The sequence below is a fragment of the Apus apus genome, chromosome 11, assembly GCF_020740795.1.
Source record: "Apus apus isolate bApuApu2 chromosome 11, bApuApu2.pri.cur, whole genome shotgun sequence".
NCBI lineage: Eukaryota > Metazoa > Chordata > Aves > Apodiformes > Apodidae > Apus > Apus apus.
In genome coordinates this window covers 13,484,302-13,512,080 of record NC_067292.1, presented here as the reverse complement: position 1 = coordinate 13,512,080, position 27,779 = coordinate 13,484,302, and the positions used below count along the sequence as shown (strand labels likewise).

Here is a 27,779-nt window from a genome sequence, read left to right as displayed (position 1 = left end):
ATTTCTCCCTGAACCCCATTTTTGGGGTATCCCCAAACCTCACACTATGCTATTAGTGTGAATGGTGAAAAGGATTGCCTTGGCAGGCAGAGAAAATTGCCAGGCAGCCTAGGACTTGGGGCTAAATTTGTACTTTTATTTAGTTTAATTCTTAGGGCTTTCCCTGGTACAAGGTGCAGGGTTTCCCCATGTACTTACTCATCTCATCTTAGAAAGTCATGAAATAATCATCTTCTTTTCTTTGAGGGTGATGCTGAAGCACTCCAAGAGTAACACAGATGTCTACTCAAGGTGCCCAGACTCAGGGAAGCTCTTCAGCTCAGGTTTTTATTTTTGGCCTTCTGGAGCCACCTCTCCTCCCCACAGCCTGTACAGGCAGCAAGGCAAACAGGAAAAAAAAGCATCTCAGCTGTCTTCAGAAATCTGAGATCTCTGCAGACCTATGATCCTCTTGCCTCATTTGTGTGCCAAACCAGGTGTGCTTCTGTTGTCTGTGCTGCCAGAAATGCCCTTGTCCTCCATGAAGCAGAGTCTAGACAAAACTGGAAAGATTAATCTCTTCCTTCCACCAGGGAGGAGGCACTTGGGCTTCCAGGAGCCTCTATTCTCTCTCACAACCAGGTTGTTTTCATCTTGGTTTTCTTAATAAATATTTGGTGGGCAATTCACATTTTCCCTTCTGTTCTAACAGAGCTGATTATTGCTAGGGTCAGGTGGTAACATGAGCTAATTAATATTCACAGGCAGCAGCAGGAAGTAAGCACAAACCCCATCTCCTCAGCTTTAATTACAATATCAGTGCGATGAAATTCCATGTGGATACACCTCCCACATCAGCTCCAAACAATTTCAGATGTATAAAATAACAGGATCCAACAACATCTTTAACTTATGATCTTCTGTCATTACAACATAATTACTCTAATGCATCTTTACTGTGCAACCCCCGCCAGAGCCAACAACCACCAAGTACACCACGTAATTATAGAATAAAGATGTTAACCTAAGCATTCAGCCTGCAGTGACTCGCAGCATTTCTTCCAGCCCCATTATTCAACATTTGTGGGCAACCTGACTCCTGTCTGCTCCCCTTTCTTCTCTATATTAACCGAATGCAACATTTATGTTACTTTAGCACCGAGAAGCCCGGCACGGCAGTGAAATCCCAGTGGGGAAACACTGTAAGAGTCAATACAGTAGCAATAAATTGTCTCACCTTTGTTAGCTCTGCAGATGTGTGTCTCCATTTAGTGGTCAGGATGAACCCAAAAACAAAGGACATAGTTGCTCTCTATTCCTCCCTTCCACCCTCCCAAGGGAAGATAAAAAGGCAAATTAAGAAGAGAGACTTCAAAGTCTGAAATTAAAACTGGCACAGGCTTACTGGAACTGGAAAAAGGTAGTAACACACGGGATAGAGAACAATACATACAGGTAGATACAAATATATACAAAACCAACCTCAATGATGGCAGAGATAGGTGTTTGAGGGTCTCTTGAGTCAGAAGAGGGGTCCAAGGCTCTTTCCAGCACCTGATGGATTTGGATTCTTCAGAGCAGGTGTCAAGCTGGTGGAAAAGCAGGAGCTTCTCTCCAAGGCTTCCAAGCACAGCAGCAGCAAGGAATAAGGGAGCAGGAAAATGGGTCTGGTCTTCTGGTCCTCCTGGCTGTTATAGAGCAGAATAGGAACTTGGAGCAAATACTGACCCTTCTCTGTGCTACCCCTCCTGGGTCCCTCAGGGTCCTAAAGATCCTCCCTCTCTCTAGGTCCTCACAACCATACCAAGAAATTTCCCTGACCTGCTCACACCCTAACACCACAAAAGAGGAACAGAGAAAGGGGAGTCAGAGAAGTGTAGATCTGGGCCTTGTGTAGACATGCTAAGAGAGGTTAAGAGGGATTTGACAGAAAAGGTGGTATTGGCTAATTACGCTAGTGACTATCCCTCCATTCACTGCTGACGGAAGTCAGACACCTAGTTAGGGAGATCAGAGCTAAGCTGCAAAGGGCCTTTGTGGCAGAGAGACACTTAAGAAGGGTGAACCAGTGGAATAACTGGTCAAACAACCAGCCGTGAAGATGGTTTTATCCTCTCACTTGTACCACTGTAGAAATTAAGGAATAAAGAACACATTTTAAAGAGATTAAATGAGATGAATTTTCAAAACTCCGTAAGGATTTTCAAATGAGAACTAGCTGCAGGCATAACTCACATGGCACTAGGAAATGTATTCCTGTGTCTTTGCAGAGATTTACCAAGCCCCCTCAGTATATCAATTTAATCAGACCTTTTACTTTTCTTAAATGACGCTAATTTTAAACTGTATAATAGCATCTATATTTGATATGTTTGGCTTTCCATGTGATCACTTCACAGTCACTATAACAACACATACTTTATCAAGACTTGAAAAAGAAAGTTTAACAGGAATGGCATTACACTATCACCTATCCAAGTTGTAATTGGTGTTTAACTGTAAGCCCTGCAGTCAAACACGAAGACAAACAACCACCTCTGGTTTGACTGAAAATGGGCAAGAGGAAAAAACCAAGGCAGAAAACATATCAAGTTTCAGAGAAGAAGCATTCCTGCCCTGGAAGGGAAAGGAATCTGTGGGAGGTAAAGCATGGGAAAAGTGCAGCTGTTTCTTGGAGCAGTACTTCATCTCTGGGAAGTCATCTTTTGAATGGAAATGGAAATTCAGAGCTGCCAGACTGATTTTTATCTCCATGTATCACCTGTCAAATGTATACAGTATATGTTTGCTGATGCTCTCTAATAGCCCAGTTTAACTCTGCTGTTTGCATATTAACTGCTTTGTGTCCCAGATGCTCAACCAAGGATCATAAATACTTAGTGAAAGATATAACCATCACTTCAAACAGTATATTCTTTTCCCAAACCTCTCCCTCTGTTCTTGGAGAAAACTCAAAAAATCCCTGAAGAACTACTTTAGAATGAGCTTTTTCAGCATCAGCTGACCGGGACACGGAAGAACCAGTTCCAGAACCAAAGTACTTCCACAACAGTCACTTGGCACCAAAACCCAACGAGCAGACCTTCAGGGGAAGCTCCCAGACTGATCCTAACCACGGAGAGATGGGGATAATGCATTTTCAAGTCAGATATGCTAGCACATAGGTCTCAATGTTTGAATCCAGCATTTGGCTCTCTACTACAGGTACATGTAGAAGGGCAATACCTTGAGTTCAGACAGGGAACTAGACAGATTCAGAGAATTGACAGGCTTTGCGGTTTCACAGGGCATCATCTCCAATTATAAGGAAGACTCCCTAATTCTGGAAAGTTCAGAACATTTCAGAACGCAACAGGAAAATATTGTTCTACTTTAACTTCACAGCAGCACTGTCAGATGAATCATAGGCTCTGGAGAGCACAGACATTACCAGCTCAACACATCTATATACCAATCGCCATTTGTCATATCTGAGTACTTCCCACAGTCCTAAAACAGGATTTGTTTTGTGTATTATTTGCAGGAAATGTAGCAAACTCCATTCTGAACAGCAAAAAAAAACCAGCACTTGATTATTTTATTGAATATTTGCCTATCTACTTGGGAAAACTTAGCTTTGGGATTTTTTTATATACTGCCTAATAAAAGGACCCCCACAGCTCTCTTCTTTGAGGAGAAAAGCTGTCAACATCCTTTATCATTTTCTGCATATTGAATGAAGTACTTGAAAGTCCCAGTTCCATTTTAATATGTGAGATGCTTCCCATTTGCATGCTGCTGGAGAGAGTAGTTTTATCCTCATTAAAAAAAATATTTGATGGATTTCTTTCTTTCAACAAATACCATCTCAAACTTTCTCTTTTTTTCCCCAGTACACACCTTTGCTCTCTCGTTAGGCACCAGTGTGTTCAAATCACTGCACAGTGTTGACATCTCACTCGTTATACATAAAACAATGCCAGCAACAGTTCTTTTTTGACATCCCTGAGTATGATCTGCTGGAATAATTCCCAGATTAACTGTTTATTCATGTAATTTTTGCTGAACAGTTGATGGGGAAATTTAATCTCACAGCCTTGAATAAGGTCTTCACTATTTTTTCCTGATTTTTTTGCTTCTGGCAATAGTTTCTAATCCTTGCCAAATCTTTCTCCAGTCCTGAACCTGCAAACACTTTGCCACATAAGAGTGGTTCTAATATAGCCAGAAGGCCAGTTTTGGGTATTCAATACTCAGTACTCTTTCCTATGTGACTGCCAAATTCATGTGCATTCTCAGGTGCCACAGAGCAAGGTGTGCCCTGGTACCAGGATCCTAGGCAAATCTGCCTTCAAATGCAGCTTCTGCACAGTAAGAGGACAGGTTCCCATTGCACTCTGTCTGCATGGAGAGATACAGAGGAACAAGGTACCAACCTGCAGCCTTGGCCATCCTTGCTTTTATGCATATGCACACTAGGGCATTATATGTCTCTTGGTTTCTAACAAAATGTCTCACAACTGATTGCTGGTGAATTATTACATTTCTTAAATACTTGCTCAATTTGTGTTTTGAGAGCTGTAATTACTTTTATTTACCACACCAAATGCAAACTTCATCCTAATTATATGCGTATCAGAGACTGTTCATCTCAAGTGCTGTTTGCTTTCATCCATGTTGGCACAGAAGACCATTCAAGGCAAATGTAGTGACATTTTATAGCACAGTCAGTTGTGCTCAGTCCTTCCACAGCTATTAACTCTGAAGCAATGAAAGGTTGTTATGGGTAGCAGGGAGCATCTGTAACATCCACAGCTATTTTTAATGTTTCTGTCAAGAGGAAAGATTATAGCTGTGAAGGCACAGGCAGAATTTGCTTAACAGAGTCACAAAGCTTTGAACTCTGCACACAACATGACTGAATATACCATACATACTCTTCAACACATCTTGACACTATATAAGTCATGGTTAAAACCAGGATATCTGAACGTTACAGAACATTTAATGGCTCTAGGGTAAACAATTTGCTACCAAGAAGTTCCAAACATGATCATCCTCCTGCTCTGGATGTGCCACATGTCCCAGGCTGAGAACGACTAACCCCAACAACCTCAGATGGCAAACCACCAAGCAGACCAGCTTGGAGCAATGCTGGCAATTGACTTGGTCCAAGGAATGAACACTGAGTAGTTTCCTAGACTGTGCCTGGAGATGTTTTCACTCAGATTCAAGATCTCTGCTCCACATTTCTGTTTTGAATGAGAAGAAAAAATTCTCAAATTTTCCAATGGAACTAAAATTCTGAAAATTTTACACGGGAAAAATTGAACAGATTTGGTGTTGATTATTTAAAAAAAAAAAAACAACATGGTGCCAAATGTACAAATCTAGGATGAAGCTGGAAATCATCCCATTATGAAAGCAGCAGATCTGAGTTTTGGAGCTGCTAGAAGTGTTTTTTACCAACTAATAGAGTAGGAACCTAAGAAAAATGGACATCCACACTTCACCAGTAATCTTGGTATTTACAGTGCCCGGTGCTGGGGTGCAAAGGAACAAGCCACCACTATGCCAACTCTCCTAGGGCTTCCAGGCTTTCCAGGCTTCCACCTCTTCAGGCCAGGGGTTGGGGCATTGGTTAAGGTATCAAAAATATTTTTTGTGAAGAGAGATGTCAAAGCTGCAGGAGCCCACAACTGGGTCAGAGACCTCAGAAATTCAGGGTTTCCAACTCTACCAGACACACCTGGAAAATATGTAAACTTTAGATTCAGCTCCCAGTTGAGCTACAAGAAGCCTGCTAGGTGCCCTGGAGTGAGAGAACAGCCACACAGCAGGTCTGCTGCAGAGCAATGAGTAGCACAGACCTGCCTGAATTTTGGCAGGGGGGAGGAAGAAAGAAGAAAAACAAACACATACCACCAAGAAGAAAACTAAAAGACCTAATTCCTGATAAATATTTTGGTTTTCAGTAACTCAGCATTTTCTAATGAAACACTGCTAACTGGAAAGTTCCTTCCTATTTCCATCTGGAAAGATATTATTCAGATGGACGTGACACATTCTGGATGACACGAGGGACTGTTAAGTTTGGTCTTCTTGCCAAATTCCATCTTGGCAAATTACTTCCTACTTACTTACATCCACCTCACAACATTGTCAGACTCCATTTTTTAAGCTCACCTTTTGTCTTGCAGCTCTTTTACTATTAAATATTTTCTGCACTTCATCTCCTGTGAAGCTGCATTTCCCACAATAGAGAGTATGGTACCTGCATATATGTGAAAGAAAACTTTGGGGTCTGTAAAATCATCTGGGTTACTGCAAGATCATTGGTGAAGGATTACTTTTAGTACCTGGGAAGGTTTTACTTAGCAAGGTGTAATTCCACACATGTGACTAGCCTGTATGTCAAATTACTTTATACCATTATGGTGCATGACTACATTACAGAGTAGCTGTTTTATTTTTCTGTCTCCTCAGGAAGATTTGTTACTAGAGTGAGGACATCGCATTGGCTCCAACTAAGACCCAGGCCCCTGTTGTGCTAGGCACTATAGCAACTGACAGCAAAAGGCACACCTTGTTCCTAAAGACCTTTCTGTCTAAACAGAAAAGGCATTGCCAGAGACTTACCTTTTATTCTTTAGTTTATAACAGTTTCAAAACAGCTCGGATAAGAATTACAATGAATAGACTGTGATGGTATCAGCTGTGGGACAGACATACCTGGGTGAGAAACCCCAAGCCAGTAAAAACCCATGGGTGCTATCCTGAACCAACTCAAGTAACATGGAAACTCCTACTGACTCTTAACAGGAACCATGATTTCCCCCCTCTGTTCCCATTTAACCAGGTACACACCTGTATAGCATAATGCAGTGTTATAAAGGGAGATTTCCAAATTCACTTGGTACTAAAAGGAAAATTGCAGCATGGACATACTGTTCCTGTCAGAGTAATAAACCCAAGGAGAGCACTGTGCTGCTGCTGCTAGATGGCTTCTAGTTCTCACCCAGTGCTTGCTCATTGCTGTTCCTTGGTGATGCTGCCTGGAGCTGTGCAGACACAGCCACAGCTCTGCTGCAGCTGTGAGGTTTTTCCTGTGGAACTGTCAAGTAATCAGGTACAGGTAGTGGGTTCACAAGCTGCCTGGATTTACCAGTCTATCACAGAACTGCCACTGATAGGAAGCTGAAGGAATAATTATGGTCTACAATATTTCATGGTCTCCAGGGCAGGGACTATTTAGAGGACAGCAAATTCCCTTAACACGCTGCATTTCCTGCCACAAATCCTCTCTCGAAGGGATGGAGACTAAAAATCCAAATCTCTAGGGAACAGAGACTAAAAACACTCCTCAGATAGAGCTCATAAACAGACATAACCCCTGTTCTGATCTTGATGTGTTCTATTTTATTATTTACTTAAATTACATAGCTCCCCAGCCCTAACAGGAGACACAGGTAACTCATTTTTCCATCTTTTGTAGCTGATGCATTGAACACTCAAGCAGAGATAATCATGATCAAGTCTGTTTCTGAACATTCTGACTAGGAAGGTAACATAAGAGGTTTGAGTGACCCTCATTTTGCACCCCTGAGTTTATCATAAGATTAACAGTCATTTTGCAGAACAAGCAGTAACACCTCACCAAGGTGAAGTATAATCACCTCAATCAAAAAACAAATAAGATTTTACTTGACACGCTAAAAATACAGTTGAGAAACCTTCGATCTCAAGCCGTGTGATAAAGTCGACTGTGTTGACTGAGCAGATCAGCAGCTGCTGCTGTTCAGGCTCCTTCACCCTAACAATGCTTGCCTTTCTCTCTCCCCACCAAATTTAGAGATGATGTCAGTGTAGCCAACCCCAGGAGTTCAAAAATCAGAAGACAAACTGAAATAGAATCACAGGATTGATATCAAAGCCATGGAAGTTATTGAAACTGAAGCGTATGATTTGGGGGGTCAGCCTTTAGATTTTTTAATTCATAGGAGACAACCTTCTCCCTTCCACTTGTCTGCTCAGTTCTCCTGGCTGTCTGATATGCCCTATTTCAGAGTGAGAGGCAGCACAGGACAATGGGAAGCACAAAGGATTGGGAATCTATTTAAAGTTTATATAAAGCTCGATTCTCCACCGTATGTAAAGCCTTAATCCTGCCAATACCTTATCTGAATGCTCATACAAGTAGCCCCATGGAAACCAGGGGGGGTCCTCTTCTACGTAAAGTTTGCCACTTAGAGAAGGTACAATTGCACATCAGAAATGTTAGCCTCTGTCACAGTATTAAGAATAAGCAAAGAAAGAAGAGGTCTGGTTGCTCAGTTTTCTTTGCCATCTTGGGCAAGTCCTGAGTCATCCCATATCCCAGCTTCCTGGGATAAATTTAAATCACTACAAGGCACTCCAGACAAAAGATAATAAAATTCAGATAATTAACATATCGTCAACTTCTAATGTAAATTAAGTTTTGGCTAACACAGCTGAAAAGAATCCTTAAAAATCAGTGAAAAGTATTTCATAATTAGATTTCCTAGTAAAACCAAAACCATAGAACTGGGCTTAATCCCCCATGGATCAAGTCTGATTCAGCAGCTGAGAGAAACAAAGGGCTGATTCTTCTCAGCCCTGAGACCACCAAACTTCTCATTTCACAAAGTGGACCTTTTGCACTTCAGCAGAATCAGCAGGACTCTCTTCTGTAAAGAGCAGTTCCTGGCAGCCAGAATTTCTCATACAGGAGTTTATCAATATCTCAACATTTCTTTACCTTTTCCCTACACAAAATGCTTGCATTCCTCTGAATTTACATTTAAATTTAAGTGATCCTAATTTAAATATATTCTTCAAGTCCGATTTTTTGATGCAGCAATAACATGTTAAGATGAAGTGGCTCGTTAGAAGAGTACCCACTTCAAAAAATGGAAGGCTTTCCTCTTTTATTAACCATCTGAAACTACTAAAAGATACTACCTCAGAGTGACTTCAAGAGGCAAACTGGTACATTTTGTTAATTAAGCCATTAAAAAACTCATTTAGGTGTAAATAAGTCTAGGTCATTAGATCTTAATTACAATGTCAAAGTGAAACTTCAGTCTTCATAGTTTCTAGTAACGTTAATTCATGACTCTAAAAATTAATTTTAGAAAGAATTAACATCCCAAGAAAAGAAATACACAGTGGTAGTAACAGGGGTTATTTCTGCTCAGTCTCCATCTATACATCCCTGCTATCTGCAAGGCTTTGTTTAAACTTGGGTGCACAAAATCTATATTTTGATATCAGTGATCCATATGAATATTTTCCAAGCACAGCAGAAGGTATTGAGCCATGATCACCAGCCATCTCACCACTAGTTTTCATGTTAAAAAGAACAAGCTACTTCAGTGAAATCACATATTGGGAATTAATGCCATAATAAGACACAATAATGAGTCCAAAATGTTATTGGGCACATCTGAAAAGGCAAAGCTAAAAGGTTGTCTCCTGTTAAGGTTTTTAATGATTACCAGTATCAACTCTGTCTCAGTTGTTCACAGCTTTATAAAACACCAAGTATTTAGATTTGAAGTTTCAAAGAAATTCAAGCTTATTCTAAAAAGCCTCAAGAGAAGAACTTAGTCCAGCCATTTCCAGGACCAGGGAACAAGCTATCTCATTTGATTACAGACGGATAAAAAGGCTTCTAGGACATAAACTGGGAAAAGTCAACACAAATTGACTGAAGACAAAATTCAGAGAAACTGAATATTGGCAGTAGAGTGCAGGAGAGAGAGAGGCTGAGCGGCCAGGAAGATCATAGAATCACACAACCGTTTGAGTTGGAAGGGACCTGAGAGATCAACTAGTTCCAACCTCTCTGCACAGGCAGGGACACCTACTCTATCAGGTCACTCCAAGCCCCATCCAATCTGACCTTGAACACTTGTGGGGGGAAAAAGAAAACAGTGAAAATCAGAAGGCTCTAAGGAGAAGGGATGGTTTTCAGGTGGCAGCAGTGATATAAGGTGAACTGTACTGAGTAACTCAGTGGCAGAATGAAGGAAAGGTTACACTGACTCCCATCAGTAGGGATGCTACCCAACATTTGCAAAAACCTTCTTTCACACCAATTTAAGATTACATCTCCTTCCTGAGTTAGTGACTGGTTAGCATAAGGAGGTATCAAAATAAGGGGTTTTAAAAATACAGAAACACACTTGAATTGTTTTTAGTCTTCCTAATTCACTTATGCACGTCACACTAAGAGGACCATACCTTTTCCTTGTTTTCAGACCAAATCCTTGCTTTGTGGTTAATCTTCCCATGAGAAGACAACTGACAAGAATCTTTCCACTGAAGGACTGTATTAAATATAGTTGTTCCTGCAAAGACATAACATATGTAAACTGTTCATGATTACATATGAAGCCATATTACAGTTACATAGGAGAAGAGATCACATCCACTGTACAGATTCTTTGGAATTGTGTGATACATGCACAATCAAGCATGACACAAGAAAATTCAAAAAACATTTAAATATACCTTAGGGAGCCACTAGATTTTCTGAGGGTTTTACAGAAGAAAAACTATTTGCATGTGCAAAACACAACTGGTTTAGAAGGCTTTGTTTCCATCAGTGTTTTTAATTTTTTCTTTGGGAAATTTTTAAAACAGTGTACTAAAACTGATAATAAAAATCAAATTGAATTATTTGATTACATTCAAGTTGCTTCCATTTTATCTATGCTTACTTGCTCATACTGATTTTTTGGTATATCAGAAATGCATAGAAATTCTTCTCCTATCATGGTGTCATCAGGGTGGACAGTGACAGAATTCCTCTCACAAAGATCCTCGGCCCTCTTCTAAGGCTTTAAATTGAAATTCAATTAATTATATAAAATAATAGATTGAAATAACTAGTAATTCATCTGGCAAACTTAGTCAAGTTTTTATACTAAACACATTTGGTTTTACTAAGACTATGAGGTTTTTGTGTGAAACGACACACGCACCATCTGAACGGATCCATTTCATTTCAGGGAGTCGTTCAAGCTTTCTAGATTATTTCTGCCTTGGAAATTCTCTTAGCTTTCAGAAATGTGTAGAAAGAACCAAATAAATGCTTCTTTCAGTCAGGACTTACCCAATTACCTGGTGGGGTTATGTGACAGACAGGTGCAGTCAGTAGTCTGATTTGGTCAAATTTGACACTGGTGCTTTTCTTAGGTGTCTTTTTGGGAGATGGCACTAGATGTATAAAAGTCCACTTGGAGTCTGCTGGATGGTAGGACCTTGCATTACAATTTATCCAAAAGAATACTTTGCTAAGGTGATTTACTTCTTTGTTAAATCTGGAACAAGTGATGCTACTACCGATCTGTTTACACACTAAGTTCAAATTTCTTATTTAGAACACTGCAGAGCACTAAATTGGAATTCTTTGTTCACCTTGGACAGGTGAAGATTGATTCCAGTGGTCTCCCAGTCAAACTATAAATCAGGGTAGTTGAGATTGACAACATTTCATTGGTATGACCAAGAGTCAGATTATTCTTTGCCAAGCTATATGACTGTGGAGCACCATTTAAATATTTCTAACTCTCTTATCACTTCACTTTTGATACTGTGACAGGATTTGTAATATCATTAGGCTGTGATGCCAAGAGCAATTTTTAAAGAGTGTGACACTGAATATAGGCTCTGGCAAATGATGCCTTCAGTTAGAAAGTATTAATGTGACAGAACTCTTCCAGAACCTTTTACAGAGAATATGTCTTGACCAAAAAGTGACAAAAGAGAAAATAGTGCTTGAACCTGTGCAACACAGCATTGAGACAGAAAAATCTCAACTGAAAATGCCTTTTTGTGCAAGAATTGATCTCACTGTCATTTATAGTAATCTAAGTCACTAAGATCCGTTGCAATCAATGGGAACCACAGCCATATAAACCAGGTGTCATATGAATAAAAAAGTTAAGATATTATTCTTGGGTCACTTAGCTCTTCTTTAGCTTCAACATTTATCAGCTTTGCTTGTCCAAACCAACTCTTAAAATGGAAATATTTTCTGCTGTTTGGCAACAATGGGCTTTCTGGATTGGAAATTCACAGAGCAAGTAACAGATAATTTGTCATAATGGGTCCATCTACTGTTCTATAGCTCCTCTCATGCTTTATGCCTCTACTTTATATACCCATAAAACATCCAACTGACTATGAAATGACAGTAAGAAAAAGAAAGGCGTGTTGCCTTTTCATCATATTTCTGACATATGAGATTTGATCATCTGTATTAGCACAGCTACAAACAGTATTAGCAAACATAAATGACCCAGACCCATTACATGCAGACATGTTCTCTGTCTCTTTGCCACTGAAAAATCCATGGGCCAACTATTTTCTCCATAAAATATTTGTTTTGAATGCACTGGTCCTTAATTTCATGATGCATTTCTTCCACTGAGCTACGCAATGGAGAACACGTCCCCATCACTATCCTGACTACTGTGTTATCTTCCCACTGCTTCCTGGTCTTCCCAAACAAACCCACTCCAAGATGAGACTCTCAGTGGTGTGGCTTGAACTGGTAATGATCCAAAGGAGCATCAATTTATACCTTCTGAATCCTTAGTCTTTGAAATGCTTTACATGTAAATTTTACTGTATCTCACTAGCTTTGTTGCCTTTTTATGAGCTTCACAGCCAATCTCTACTTCAGTTCTCTACCACAATTTGAAAGCACTCAGACTCTTGAAAAGGATCACTGTCATTTCATTGTGATGCCATGAAACAACAAGTAAGTGAGAACTTCAAGAATTCTCACTATTACACTGATCTCACTGGAATCTAAGTCTGTTTTCTGGGTTTTTTTTGTCTGGGGGGTGTGTGTGTAAAAGAATAACCCACAAAGGCACAGTGTTACTTACATGGGTTTTTGTTCCTCTGGAAATAGTTTTACCTGGTAATAATTTATGATCTCTAAAAACACATCTTCAATTGTGATCCAGTTTCTATTGTAATGCTGAAAATTGATGGAATTAACATTAATACTGATGAAATTGATAATGTGATTATTTTTTCACTAATCACTATGTACTTTGCTGCTATCTGTGAGACCACTAACATCGTATATGTATAAACATCAAGCTTAATGGAGTTCAATGATGATATGGAAAGGTGGGATGTCTAATGATCAAGCAAACAATTAGTACTCTTTCTTACTAATTCACAAGCTGTTCCACGTGGAACTGCAACCCCATAGAGCAAAATTCAGTGCAACTCTAAATAAGCTAGGGAGTTGTAAAAGCACATACTACCTTTTTCACCTGCTGTTACTAGAGACTGTTTTTAAGCTTATCAGAAAGATTCCTCCTGGTGAAAACGGAAAGGAAATCTAAAGGGAAAGCTTTTCTGCTACCTTTATTGGTCACCACTAAGTGAATATTTGACTGATGGGACCTAGTGAAATTTTATTTTTAAGTGACACTTAATGAAAAAATACATCAGTCTTAAATGATCCTTAATTGGTCTGTGCGATATGTCTGTGTTGCTACTTAGCACAGGATTGAATTTCACACTAAAGGCTTATATTTACTAACCCTTAACTCCTGCTGAGTAACCCCCTCTCCCCTGTGCATGGTCTTATTGATTTTGCCCAGAATAGTCGTCTCTGTTCTACAATTCTAAATCCTTTTCTCTGTAGTTTGTATAAAATAACAAAACATTTTTTCTAGAGAATTTAAATCCTTGGACTGAGTGAATGAATTCTACCTACTTAACTACATGACAAGTTATAAAAAGCATTTGTGTGAATTAAAAACGTTACAATCACTGTTTTCATCTTGCATATAGACTTTAAAATAACACCTTGTGTCCTCTCAAATGCAACTCCCAATATTTCCTAGACATGTGAAATGAGCACATGATCCCCACAGTCTTTTAGAGTCACTGTCTGTGGATTAAATATCAACCTGTTTCAGTTCTCGTATGACAGAACTTAATGTTTCATGATTTTGGTTTTAGCATGGGTTCTCTAGATTTTTCCAGGTACTACTGCCTTTAATTGACTACCTGCAACTGTAGTATTAGATATGAAAATTTTAGGTGAGAGCATAATCCTACAAAACCTAAAGTTAAGATGTATTTTTCAAGGTATTTCAACAAATACCCACTTGGGGCAAAACTCTAAAGCTTTTAGACTGCCTGGCCTGGTCTTTGACAGCTCACAGTTTAATAGAGCTCCTCTTCTGAATGCAACATTGGCCTTTTGTAATTTATTTTTTTTCCCTTTTATAGTGGTAAAGAACAGTATTTCTATTGATAAATTGCAGTTTATGATGCCGAGAGTAGAACATGCTGTAAAGTTCCTGTATCTTCGAGACAGACTGGGTCTTTACAGGCAAAGATAAGCAAGACATAGTATGCAGAAAACTCACACTTAGAGCCATTTTTAAAATACTTCATTGAAGATCTTATAACACATGTGATATTGTACAGCTGATATGGAGGAAAAGGTTATAATCCTATAATTGCTAGAATGATCCCACAGGACAGGCCTTTTCCATGTGTTTGACAGCACCAAAAGAAGCCTGGACATTATTTCTTACATCTTGACCTACCATGCTGCAGTGTGTGTTTGACATTAGCAAACAAATGGCCACATAAAAGGCACGGCAGAAGGAAGCAGTCAGCCCATCTTGAGCAGAAGTCAGGGAGGTTGCAGCACAGAGACTGTCAGTGAAGGACACTTCAAAAGAGAAAGAAAACACAATGAGAACCAGGAAAAAAAAACTCAATACGAGACCAAAAAAATATAGAAACCTCTACTGAAAAAAATCAAGGAGTGATCTGCTCTTACAAACATACTTGACATGTGTTCTCTCCAATCTCATTGAGATACAGGAGAAATTTATATTTTAAACCCTTTGTGGTTGTGAAATGCGACTGTTGGGAATTGTTTGGTCCAGTTGCAGTGTTCTACAGTCCTGTTACAAAGACTAGTCACACGGCACAGAATTTAAAACAGTCACTGTCACAAAACACTGAATGCACTGAAAAATAAATCCATGGCAAAACTTACTTTGCAACGTGTCATAAACTACCATATCCCCCTCCTTTTAACACAAGGCCACGTTTATTATAACCAAAATACTCATTTGAGTGCTCCATCCATCCAACAATTTTCTTGCCAATTGCCTTCACTAATCAAAATCAAGAACCAAAAAATTAACTAAAACACTTGTATAGCTTTCGACTTTCACATATGACCAGGATTTAAATATCCTAATGATCCATCATTCAGTGCTTTTCATTAACTGAAAATGGCTTGATGCCTTTTGTTACCTAAAAAAGTCTAACATGATTTTTAGAGCACTGGAAGACAAGGCAGACTCTTTAAGTAGATGTAACATGAGATACAACACTAAGATGTCTAATGGTCTATAATGAATTGACACATCTTCATTATCTATCGGATTTTGTTAACAGGGGTGTTACTTGGTTATCCAGACAAATAATCCCTTTCCAGTCTTGAAAAGCTTTGATGGTATTTCTCTGGGCTTTAGGCATTCCAGTTGTCCAGTCAGAAGTCTCCTCAGGCTTGGCCAATTGACTTCCATGATTAAAAACCCCCACATTTTGATTAGAGTATTCAAAGTAATTCCATGAAGATGTGTAAGGCATACTATAGTAGGCATATACTCAGGACAGCTGGAAAGAGCTTGCTTTTCCAATGCCCTTTGGGCATGAGTCTACTGGCATCAAAATACCAGTAATTTTTATAAGCTGGTTCATAATTTCTAATAATTGATCGATTATTATTCCCTCTTTCAAACTACCTCTTATGTAGTACAAGGCACAAATGTACTCACGCATATTTTAAAATATTTTACATATTCTTTCCATGCACTCCTGCAGGTGTTCTTGCTAAAGCACATTTCATCAACTGTAAATAGTTACAATTAAATATTGTTCCACACTACGCCACAACAGGAAAAGAATGTGAATATAATGTAGTAAAACCAAATACGAGATGTAGGATATGGAACTGTCACCGTGTTGGAGACTGCTACTTGAGTGTATCTATAAATATATAAATAAAACATGAATGATTGGACTAAAAACAAGAATTGTTTCATGCTATTGGTTTTCAAGTCCATGATGGTAAGAGTAATAACTGCAATTTTAAATACTTCTCATTATTTGAGTAAAGTTTAAACAACTATTCTATGGTCATTATTCTGCTAATTCACTAACTGAATTGAACAAACTTCATTTCAGTGTAGAACTTGTCATTTGATATATGCCATCATGAGGAAGGAGAGAAAGAGTTGAGGAAATAAAAATGCATCATTTTGGAGAATTGTATCTACCTCTTCCAGCAGAACATGTCATGATTAACCAGTAACGATCACTTTGAACCATTACTTTGTGTGCTCATCTGCCAGCAGAGATTTAAACCACTCGCATGTCATGCAACAGTAAATTATTTTGGCAATTCTATTAGTGCTTTATTTTCCACATAAAAAACTACTATACTCTAGGAAAAGTAGATCTTGGTAATCCAAATTACAATTGTAAATCATCTTGTGTGGCTTACTCGATAGAATATGAGTCTATTATGTCAAAAACTACTGAGACTTTCTAATCAGTTAATCATTAGCCCAACAGACTTACATGCCTCAGACAGAGCTGTTAGTGTCTACTAGGTCAATGCAGCTGCTCTGCGAGTGCTAGTAATCCATAAACTAAAATAGTCCACTTTCAATCTGCTTACGAAAAGCTGACTGAAACTCCTTTCCTGGGGAATTCCAAGTTGATATTTTGCCCGTAATTAATTCCCCTGTGCAAAAAAGCAAATCTGAATACTCCCAGAAGAGATTTAAATAGTGATATAACAGGAGATATCTGAGGGACTAACTGGCTGGGAATTTTCACCTACTTTAAACTCCTTCTGTGTTCAAGCAATCAAAATTGGTTGAAATGTTAAAAACATTAAAGTACATTATAGGGAGATGTGGGAGCATGACAAGCACACTCAACCTGTACATGCCTTGGCAGGCTTGTTTCAAACCTCCCTAACAATTCATGGCCATTGCCCCTCTTGACGTCACCTGTTGAGAAGAGACTGAGTCCATCAGCTTTGCAGTTCCTCTTCAAGTAGCTGCGGGCTGCTATTGGCATCTTTACCAGATTTAGCAAGTGCATCTCCCTCCACCTCAGGGCTGTTGCTCAGGGTCCCTAACAATCTTGACAGTGCTCTGATGGATCCACTGCAGTTTGTCAGCTTCCCTCTTGACCAGAAGGGCCTGAAACCAAATACCATGTTTGAGGTGCAGCCTCACCAGAAATGAGCAGACATTTCATGTAGCCAATTTGTGAATTGGATATTCATTGTAAGAGGGCACTGGCAGCTCACCTTCAGTCTTGCATCCCCAGTAGCTCCAAGACCTTTCCAGCAGGCCTGTTTCATAGCCAATACATTCCCCATCTGTACCAAGGCGCGGAGTTTTTCCCCTTCCAGTACAAAACCTTCAGCTTCACTTGGTTCAGCCTCACCAGGTTTATTTTGCCCAAACTCTCTTGTTTTCCCTGGGCCATCTGCACTGAAGCTTTATCTTCTGCCATGCCCCACCCCAATTTAGTATCACCTGCAATTTGGCCAACTGTGTATTCCCTTTTATCATCCAGATCACTGAGGTAAACATATAACATTAACCTCAGTACATATCCCTGGATACTCTGACAAAGCACTGGTTGGCCCTTTGAGCCACTTTTCAGCCTCTTGACCACTGCAATGAGACAGTCCAAACTTCCTTACTTTCCAAATGAGAATACTGTGGAAGAGAGTGCAAGAAGGCTTTCTTGAATTACATGACAGGCACTGCTCTTCCCTTCTCCACCGTTGTCTTCTTTGCTGAGTAGTTCCAGGCTGATCCAGTACGGTTTATCATTATCAAGTCCATGTTGACTGTTCTCAATTACCATATTGTTACTCATAGCTTTTGAGAAAGAAAACCAACCCAAAGTAGCTACTTCCTGTTTTTCAGGCACACCCTTATGGTCTTCAGGACCAGATTCTAATCAGTGCTCCAAATACTCTTTGGTAAATGCTCTAATAATCAGAATTCTGACTGTTCTGGTCTCTTCACTTGACTTAGCAAAAAAATTATCCTTTTTGGAAAAGTTCCCTGGCGTAACTTGCATGATTTCTTGGACACTTCCATTTGACTAGTCTTTTTCTGATGAAAAAAACAAGTATGAAAAAGGACTCTCTTGCTATCCTATTCTATCATACTTGTTCAAGAATATCAGAATTTGGAAATGCAAATGCAAAAAGTTAACACAAGAGGAGAAATGCCTTTCTAAACCTCCTAAATGAACAGCGTTGTCTGCATTCAGTGTAAATCAGTATAAACATCTGCTCTTGTATGTGAATTTATACCTCCCAATATGCATATACAAGTTCTTCTATTTACCACACATCATGTTCACATGCACAGAATTTCTGGGTCCCAAATTTTCTCAGAATTGTAGGCTGTACCACCCAGATCCATTAAGAGCTGAGCAATTCCAGGCATGTCAGGGTGTACAGAAGAGGAGCCTGCTGAGTAATAACGTGTGGAAAAAGAAGGGTAGATGCCTCCTGGGATAGGCAGCAGGCAAGCAGGCATTTTCAGCACTCTAATTCTGGAGGTAGGTACCTCAGATCCACCTGCTTCCTGAAGCTTGCCAGACCACTGCAGTTATTTTGCACAATTCTGTCACTTCAGCAAGCCAGCATGCAAATCCTCCCTGTTGCACCTTATGTGGACACACCTGCCCTGTTCAATGTCAAGCAAAAAAACCAAACAAGGGGAGTTTCCTGCAGTTAAAACTAAGAAAGGACTGAAGCTTGATTTGTCTGCCTTCCAACATCTCTTATGGCTATCATAAATTCTAGCTAAGTTTTGTTTAAGAAAATAATGGAAAACATAACAGGAAAACAAAGCATCTAGATTACTCCTTTACTTAATCCATTTTAGTTACCAGTAAGCATTCATTAATACTAAAATGTCTGGTTTGTTTTCTTTTATCTATGTGATATGTTTAGAAATATCAAGTTTGCTTGTAATGCAAGTTTTAATAGCCAAGCTATAAACCTCAGACCTAAGGGTTTGTAGAGCAAACAGATCTGTCCCACAGCTACACAAGCATAACTGCTAAAAAGCTACACAAACACAACTGCTGAAATAAAACAGATCTTACTGAATATGAAATCATATCACAAGCTTTAAATACATATTAAAGGAACATTTTAAGGCTTTTTGATTTTCTTGAAGTGGCAGATGTTATAAATATTAATCTATAAAATCTTCTGCATTCTATGAAGTGTCTTCTGTAATACAGGTAGGGAATCCTTAACAGAGCTCAAAGACACTGAACACTGACAACAATAAAATACTACTGGTAGCAAACCATTAGCATGAGCTGAAATACAATTTGATATTTAAAAATCACTTAAACAGGTAACCCTTCTCCCCTCAGCTCTCCTTACAGCACTTTATGTAAGCTAAGAAAATGCAGCTACCTACTGAACTACTGCAAATTCCGTTCCACAAAATTAAGTGCATGTAAATTTCTCTGAAAAATAGCATGCAACATTCGCCCTTTAACCGACAGGAGAAATTCTTATATTCACCTTAAGAAAGAGACTGTAACAGTGACCTTATTGTTTTCATCACTCGAGTATCTTAGGAGAAAAAAAAAAAGGAACAAATAAAATATAGGTTAGTGGAAAACCAAACCTCTTTAAAAATATTGTCCCAATAGATCTTAGCTTCCAGTGGATCAGTAGTGGTTAAGGATGAAGACAAGAGCAAGCTATAAAGTGCTTCAATAAAAGTCAAACCTTCATACTTACTGCTGTACCTACCTCTGCCAACAGTCTAACAGGCACCAGAACAGTGTAACTTCAAGGATTAAGTGGTTAAATAAATACTGCAAGGCTAATTACCCACAGAGACAGTAACAATCAGTAATGCATATTGAAAAGCAAATCTTGTACTATTTTGTGGCTTTAAATAAAACAGGAGTTTTCCAGTCATTTCCCACTAATATCCCCAGGCTGGGAGACCTCTAGAAATCAATATAAAGCAAGTCTTTTTTAGGTTAGGATACTGTTTATGAATGATGGATACTTCTTCCTGAAAAGCAATAGAACTCAGAGAAAAAAAAACAAACTTCTGGAGTCCCAGATGACTAGAAACATTTTCTTGTCAGAATTTTCACATCAAGACACAACTTTAATGAAGTTATAGAACTTGAATGCATAGCAAGAGAGCTAATGTTTTCGGTACATGTTTTTGAAATACTAACTTTTGTTTAAAGTCAAGTAGTATAGAAATGGTTTGCTACACAGCCGTTACTTCTAGGTGTCTATCACTTTTCACAGTAATTCTACATCTTACATTTGCAAAATGTGTTCTCAGAAAATCATGACTCTGCCAAAACTGATTCTGATCTAGATTTTACTTGAAGAAACTCCAGCAAAAATTGGTCATGATGGTACTATGTTCCTTCAGTCACAAACTATCCCCTCTTCTAGACAGAAGACAGCACTACTATCCAACAGAAAGAAGAAATAAATGAGTCTCTAGGATGAATCTGTTCAGGCACAACAACATTTCATAGCCATCTGATCAAGGTTTAAGTGCTGATTATTGTGATGAGTTGTCTATACACAGCACCTAGTTTGAAACACATTGAAAACTCAAGGAATTCTTTATCTACTGTAGCTTTCAGCACCTCAGATTTGCTTTTCATGAAATATTCACCACTCTGTCAAAAAATACTTGTTTCGTCTGGGTATAGATCGAGTGCCACTTTCTGAGGCCCTTATTTTCCCATTAATCAGACTCCTAGGTTTCTATTTGCAATTTCATCTGTGCCCTCTCCATTGTCTTCTCTGATCATTTCCAGATCTGGTAATATACTTAAATGATCTATTATCTTGTAACTTATCTGAGTCTGAATCTAACCTCTTACCAGCGCCTGAAAGAGTCTATATGGAAACTACAGATATGAACTCATTAAAGTATGTTTTGGAACAGTGAAATTCTTCTTTAAGCATTAAGTAAAGGTTGATGAAAACTCACTGGTGCCTGAGAGTGAACGGCACAGCCATTTATTCAGGATCATACTGGAAATACCACAGCACCCAGACACTCTGCAACTAAATATGTACATCAGAGCAAACAGATGAGGAGACTGCAGATAAGGGAGGTTAATATTATATTGACTTTTGCTAATTTGTTCCTCACCACAGCAAGAAATAGAAGACTCATGCGCCTCTGCTCCCAAGACAGCCAAGTCTCAAGTACTTACAGGAGTAGTTTGTGACTTAGAGAAGTACACCTGAATTACTTTGGTGGATGTTTCGCTTCTATGGAACCAAAACACCATACTCTTGCCTCGGATACTTCAACTTGAATTTCATTAAATCAGCCAACACTTGATGTGGTTCCTACTCAAGATCAATGACACCACATAAACATAACTGAAGGAATCAATTTCTTGGCACTTGAGCACATTGTTCACAGAGTTAATGAAGCCTAACATAACAGCAAACTAAACTCTGAAACAAAGAGGTAACTATTTGGAGCACTTTCACTAAAAATTAGATTTCTCCTCAGCTGTACAACACAAAGCCAGTCTTTTTCCTGATTTGACCGTTGGTCTTTGGGATCCTTTCTTTGTGGCCCACACTTATTTTTTATTAAGCATTAATGGATAATTATTGTGCCCATCAGTACTTAAAACTGCTACTTTTTTCTTCTGCAGTTACATCTCTCTAGTTTCATGTTATACCACAGAATTTGTCACCCATCACAGAATTAGACAGCAGTCTGAGAATTCATTATGCTTGACTTCACTTCCAATGAATTTGACCAGGAGAATTTTCAAGCACTGGTGAAGACTGCAAAGGTGCTAATAAATCCAGTACACTAAACCCCTGACAGAGGATTATCTTTTGTCTCAGTGAAATGTAGTGGTCAAAACGTTGCTCTGGATAATACTTGTACAGGTCTCAGTGGGGAATAAGGTTGTAATTAAAAGCAGCACAAGACCCCTACAAGGAAAGACAGTAAAAGCAAAAGCATTTGCAGTTCCTCTGTGAATGGTAAGATTCTAGTAGAAATACAAAATAAGAGAACAAGATGTTTTACATCTTGTAATTTTTTTCATTATTTGTTTTTAGAGAATTGGAGAAATTGATCCTTTCAGTTTATTCTGAGAGAAACAAGCCAGAATGTCTATGTTGAGGACTAAGAGTTTTAGACACACAGGTTCTCTTGGGTAGAGATTTCTGGTGAAAAAACTGAAGATGCTTTTGCACAAGTTTTTGCAGCTTGTCAGACCATTAAGAGTATAAGGACTGGTATTTAATCCCTTAGGACAGTCACAAATTGCTACACTTTTTTGTGTGTTTAGGAAATTCCATGGGGAATTAGGTCAGGAAAGGTATCACTGAAGTAACTTCTAAGTTCTTCCTGAGTGACATGCAGTGTGTGTTCTTTTTCTGAAGACTTCTGCAATAAATCTGGGATTCAACACAAACCAGTAAAGCCCTGCAGTGTCCTGGCTCATGCTTGCTACTACCTGACTTAGATACACAAGCCATGGCACCCCATTTCTCTCCTTTCAAATTTAACATTCTTGCTAATTCCGACTCTAGAAAGTGCTGCATAATGTCAGCTGTTCTGTTACGCTTCAAGAAGAGGTTAGTAAATTATAAAAGGTGAGGAAGCAGGGTAAAGAAACCAAATCTTTTCTGGTTTTTGTAGTACAAGTAATTTCCATTTTGGCTAACTAACTTTTCCATATGTGCTGTATTTGGGGACAACACCCATAATGTAAATAATTAAAGGATTAAAACCGGTTATGGAGGAAAAATAATTTGGTAATGTAGGAAGTAATGCCAGATGATTGTTGAAGGACTGAATCATTTTCCTTACTGCCAATGTGCTTTCCAATGGTAATTTTTTCATGGACTTCAAAGAGACAGATGAGGTGTGTGTTAACTATTCAGGATACCTGAAAACAGAGCAATCAAAAAGTAAGCAAAAGAGTTCAGCTATTGAACTCAGTGCTATCAAAGAGCATCATGACATATTTACCCCAAAACGTATATGAGAAGTTGGAAAAAAATATTCTCTGTAGTAGAGCAGGATGACCAAGCATAAATAAAACATACTTAGCTCCACTTAAATGCTTAACAAATCTGATTTGCAAAACCTTTCTTCTGGTAGGTCTGCCCAAAAGATGCTACTGAGTGCAATTTTGTAAATTCTTTTCCTTAGGTGCCCGTTCTGAAAATCGGGTGGTCTTCAGAAGCAGGGGAGTGTCAGGAGAACTTGATCTCATCCTTGCTCTCAGTTTGAGACAATTTGTCTGGTCATTGAACATTATTGTTGAGATTCCTAAAGTAGAAGAGTTTCATTGAACAGCACCTGTATCCCAGGATCATGTGTTCATTAACCACACTTAGAATATAGAGTTTTTCTATATTTTTGTTTTTTCTTCTGCTAGGAAACTGGTTTGGTAGGCCCCAAATACTTACTGCTTGGCATATCAAGATGTATCAATCAGTACTAAGAGGTGTGCTTGGAAGAAAAAACAACAAAGACATTGTCATGTCTGCACACTAAATTGACCACGTTATCAGTATTAAACTATTACACAGCTATGACAAAACAATTTAAAACAGCTAAAAAACCACACTGGTGATGCTGTAAATGAAATGCCCTCTTTCAGAAGCAGTGGCTTTTAAGTGCCAAGAAGCAGCTGCTAGCAAATGAGTGGGCAAAAGTAAAATTAAGACCTTTAAGTTAACCCAAATCTGTACCAGCACTACAACTGTTAGGGTTACAACGCCTGCTGAAACTTGACTAAAAGCTTGTAAATTGATTAGAAGACAGTTGTGTGGATATAGTTATATCTACAGAAATTCTAGGAAATCATCTAGGTCAGATTAAATCCAAGCTAGTCTGCTTAATTAAACAATGCTCTTCTATTGTGGAAAGCCCAAACATTTCCTATACAAGCTAAAGATGAAGTCAGTTTGTTATAATCAAATAAATCAGACACTAATGACAGGTAACATAATACACACATCAGCCCATAGATTTCCAAGTGCACAGGGAAAATGGCATTAGTAGTAGGGAACACACCTTACAGAGAGCTCGAATGCAGATGAATGGTGTCGATTAGCTTGCACACATCAACAGCAAATAGCAAACTGTTTCCAGCAGCTAGCTAAAGTTGAGAAAATTGATGAGAAGATGGTGGAGGACAAAGTGAACTTGAATCATCTCCAAAAGCAGATACTGACAGGTTCCATTGAGAGACCCTCATAAGTCTTTTCTGCATCTTTCTCCTCGAGATATGCTATAAGCTAATTGCACAATATGCTGCCATTTGTCAATGGACAGCTACGTTTTTAAAGTACAGAAAAAAGGGCTTTCTTCCCCTCATCAATTGTTTTCTCCTATTGATTTTGTCTTTATTCAAGGAGAACGTATGCACTGGATCAAAGCAAATGGTTAGTTTTGTAACATCTCTCAGATTGCTGAATTAAAATCCAGTTGGGGGAAGAGTGAAAACAATTGTGTGTCAGCAAGCAATTCACATTTCAATTTTACAAATGTTCTCTGAAGAATGTTTTATCTATCCCATTTTTATATAAAAATTCTCCCTCAAAATTATGAATTTGGGAATTCTTTAAAACAGTCAGAGTAGGTCAAAGCATGTCTACTAGCAACGTCTAGCATGTGTCCTTTTTCAACTTCTATGTAATTAAGTTCACATGCAGTTTGAGAAAAAATAAGTTTAGGTCAAGCTTTTTCTGTAGATTTAACCCTTGCTAGGGTTCTGCTACAGGTTTGTAAACCTGCCATTCTTACATTTTCTCTTCCCAAAAGAGCAACTTGTATCAACTGTTTTTAAGTGCATGAATTTTAGAGCTACAAAACCAACAGACCTTAGTGGATTCTTTTGCAGCAGGAACACTTCCCAGCATGATGGAAAACTAGTAACAAAAACAGCCAACCTGTTACTATATGATAGCTGGTAGAGTGATGAAAGCAGCTTTTCTAGAACACAAAACTTTCTAGACAGGGATTACTTGGTAAGTCCCAATATTAAACTGGTTAATTCTGATACAAAAAAAGAAAGACACAGAATCAACTCTCAATTTTTAGATACAAGTGGATCATATCTGAGAGGCAATATAAGAACAGAAATTGTTTTCCTCGTTGTTCAGAAAGGACAAAAGCAATTAGGTAATTGACTAGAGCAAAGTTGTTCAATGAACTACTTAGCACATGTGAAACTCAATACTAATGCGTATAAACACTACTTGAAAGCAGTGCTTCAGAAAAGATTTTCCAAAAGATGTAGTAATAGAAGAGGGAGCTATTATTTTCAGGAGATTCCCAAGAGTCCTGTTACTGTATCAGGAATACAGTCTTGCACAAACATCTGACTGTGTACCCTGGGACAAATGTCACTTCTAGATATGCCTGTATGGAATTACATTTGAAAAGGAAACAAATGGCAATTTTTTTTACCTCCTTTGGGGATAAACTCTGAGACACCAAAAGTGGAGTGATACGGTTCTAAGACATCTTTTACCTCCATATATTTTGGTGAACTACAGACCCATCCGTTGTATAAGTGGAAATTAGATTATGTTACTCTGTAATGAGAGCTCTGTTCAGTGGAAAAAACAATTAATCTCTTTGTGAGGAAGCCCTATGTCAGCCTGATCTTGTGTCTCCCAAGTTCAACAGAAATGATGAAGGTACTGTGCCATGGATAGATAGCACTGAAGTACAGTTCTGGCATGAAGGAAAGGGAAGTATTTTGGTGAGTAACAATTTGGAAGAAAACTCTGCAAGAATCCATAACCTCACTGAGTTCCATTTCCTGCCTGTCTTGTCCCTCCTTTCATCATTTGCATGCCCCTTTAAAGCAAGGCTTAGAGGCTCTGTGTGACTAACGCTTATTATGGCCTGAAGTTGCTTTGTAAAGTGAGATAAAAAGGAGAGAATAGCAGAGGTTATTGAAACAGCTAGATAGGCAATTATCTCTCTTCATATGACTAATCTTGTACTTTAAGTCATCTTCAGAAAACACCATTTATTTAAATTATCTAAACTAATTAGCAACATCAATATTTACGTAAGCTAACAGAGCAGAAAGCTTGCCCCTGAAAAATTGCATATATTAGCCCAAGACATACACATTCTTGAAATTTCATAGCCATTCTCAAGGCAAAAATCAAGTATTTAGTAGCCACCTTAATGAAACTAACAGTCTTTACTGTTACCCTTCCCTTGGGTCAGTCCCTGTATCAGCTTCAAAGGCTAAGGAGCAGGCAGGATCATCTTTAACATGGTCATCCTCTAGGACCGTATTCATAAAGAAGTTCTATACAGTGCCCATGTCTGCTTCCTCCCATCTGGGACAGTTAGAGGTAGAGAAATAATCTGAGAAACTATAATTGTATTTTCTACTAGTACATGAATTTTTATGGGTAGCCTATAACAACACACCTAATAAAATCTATGGTAATAAATTACAAGATCATACAACATTATCACTGACCAACAGCAAGAACCAATAACTTGCCTTTCAGTTATGGGATAAGTCTATTTATCAGCATGGTCATGCTGAGAACTTCAAGAATGTTTTATTCACACATGCAGCAAGAAACTATTACTTTTTTTCCCACAAAGACCTCATAAGCATTAATTCAGGTGAGTATTTATTTCACCACCGAGAGCAAGTCATAAAGAAAGTAGTTTATCTGATCCCAAAGGAATTATACATGCACCCTTACTTGCTATTCTGTGCAGCCACATACAAGAATAGAAGAGATGAAAGAGGTAATGTAACACAAAGATGTAGTTTCTGAAGTGTACTTCATAGGCCTAAGAGAGCTGGACAGACAGAGAAGACAACAGTAGCTTCCTGTGTTCTACCACCTTGCTAAGAGTTCTGCAGCCTCTCAGGAGTGTCTGGGACACCCATGAGCTGTACAAGAAAATACCAGCCCTGCTTCTGACTTTTCACTTTTCTGCAACATTATTTCCATGAAAATGTCCATTCCAATGCTGATCCCTTGACAAATAGCCTGAAATAGATTTATTTTTTTCCAAGAGTAAATCTTATTCAACTCATCCCTGTAGATTTTGCTATTAAAAATAAAGAAAACAAAAACAAAACAAAAAACCCAAGCAAAAACAATTAAAAAAAGCAAACAAAATAATCCTTGAAATACTGAGCTCTGTAGTGAGGGTAAGTTACAGTGATATCCTTTCCTGACTTAGAATTAATTCACTCTTATTTCTAACATTAGCATTTGTATTTACACATTTTCGTTTTGTAGAGTCTTTTGCAGGAGAAGTACAGAAGTTCTTTTAAAAAAGTCAAGATATACATTAAGATCTTTCAATACATCTTTTCTTTATGCTTTCAACACCCAAATATTTAAGATGCTTATTCATGGTCTGATTTCCCATCCCCATATTCAACTGGAAGAATCACAATTGCTGCATTAGCCCAGAATCATGTGAGCAGACTCAAAAATGGATGGCATGATCATATCTGGAATTTACACAGGACCCTATTCAATAAAGTATATTCTGCCCTTACTGTAAGATCATCCTCCAGAGCTTTCAAGTCTTTCAAGTGGAATAAAGATGTTGCTATAATGACAGTGAATGTAATGAGATTAAATGCAGCTGGAAGTCAAGGTAAATGGCCTTACCTAAGAAAGGATG

At 38.5% G+C, this 27,779-nt stretch overlaps 2 protein-coding genes and 1 long non-coding RNA gene across 3 annotated transcripts in view; 1 reads left to right on the top strand and 2 right to left on the bottom strand.

Annotated features, from left to right (window-relative positions):
* Nucleotides 1-27,779, top strand: part of ZNF423 (zinc finger protein 423) — a 920,137-nt gene that overhangs the window by 444,748 nt on the left and 447,610 nt on the right. The gene's annotated exons all lie outside the window — the stretch shown is intronic.
* On the bottom strand, nt 460-17,940 carry LOC127389368 (uncharacterized). Its single transcript, XM_051629787.1, has 4 exons — nt 17,827-17,940; nt 11,107-11,332; nt 10,225-10,331; nt 460-1,667 (listed from the first exon to the last, which is right to left on the bottom strand). Exons 1-4 carry the CDS (start codon nt 17,938-17,940, stop codon nt 1,248-1,250), a joined length of 867 nt encoding a protein of 288 aa, XP_051485747.1. The 3' UTR covers nt 460-1,247.
* Nucleotides 19,640-27,779, bottom strand: part of LOC127389009 (uncharacterized) — a 190,328-nt gene continuing 182,188 nt past the window's right edge. Inside the window, exon 5 of the long non-coding RNA XR_007890538.1 lies at nt 19,640-19,684. This is a non-coding gene — a long non-coding RNA (uncharacterized LOC127389009). The remainder of the gene's footprint in view (nt 19,685-27,779) is intronic.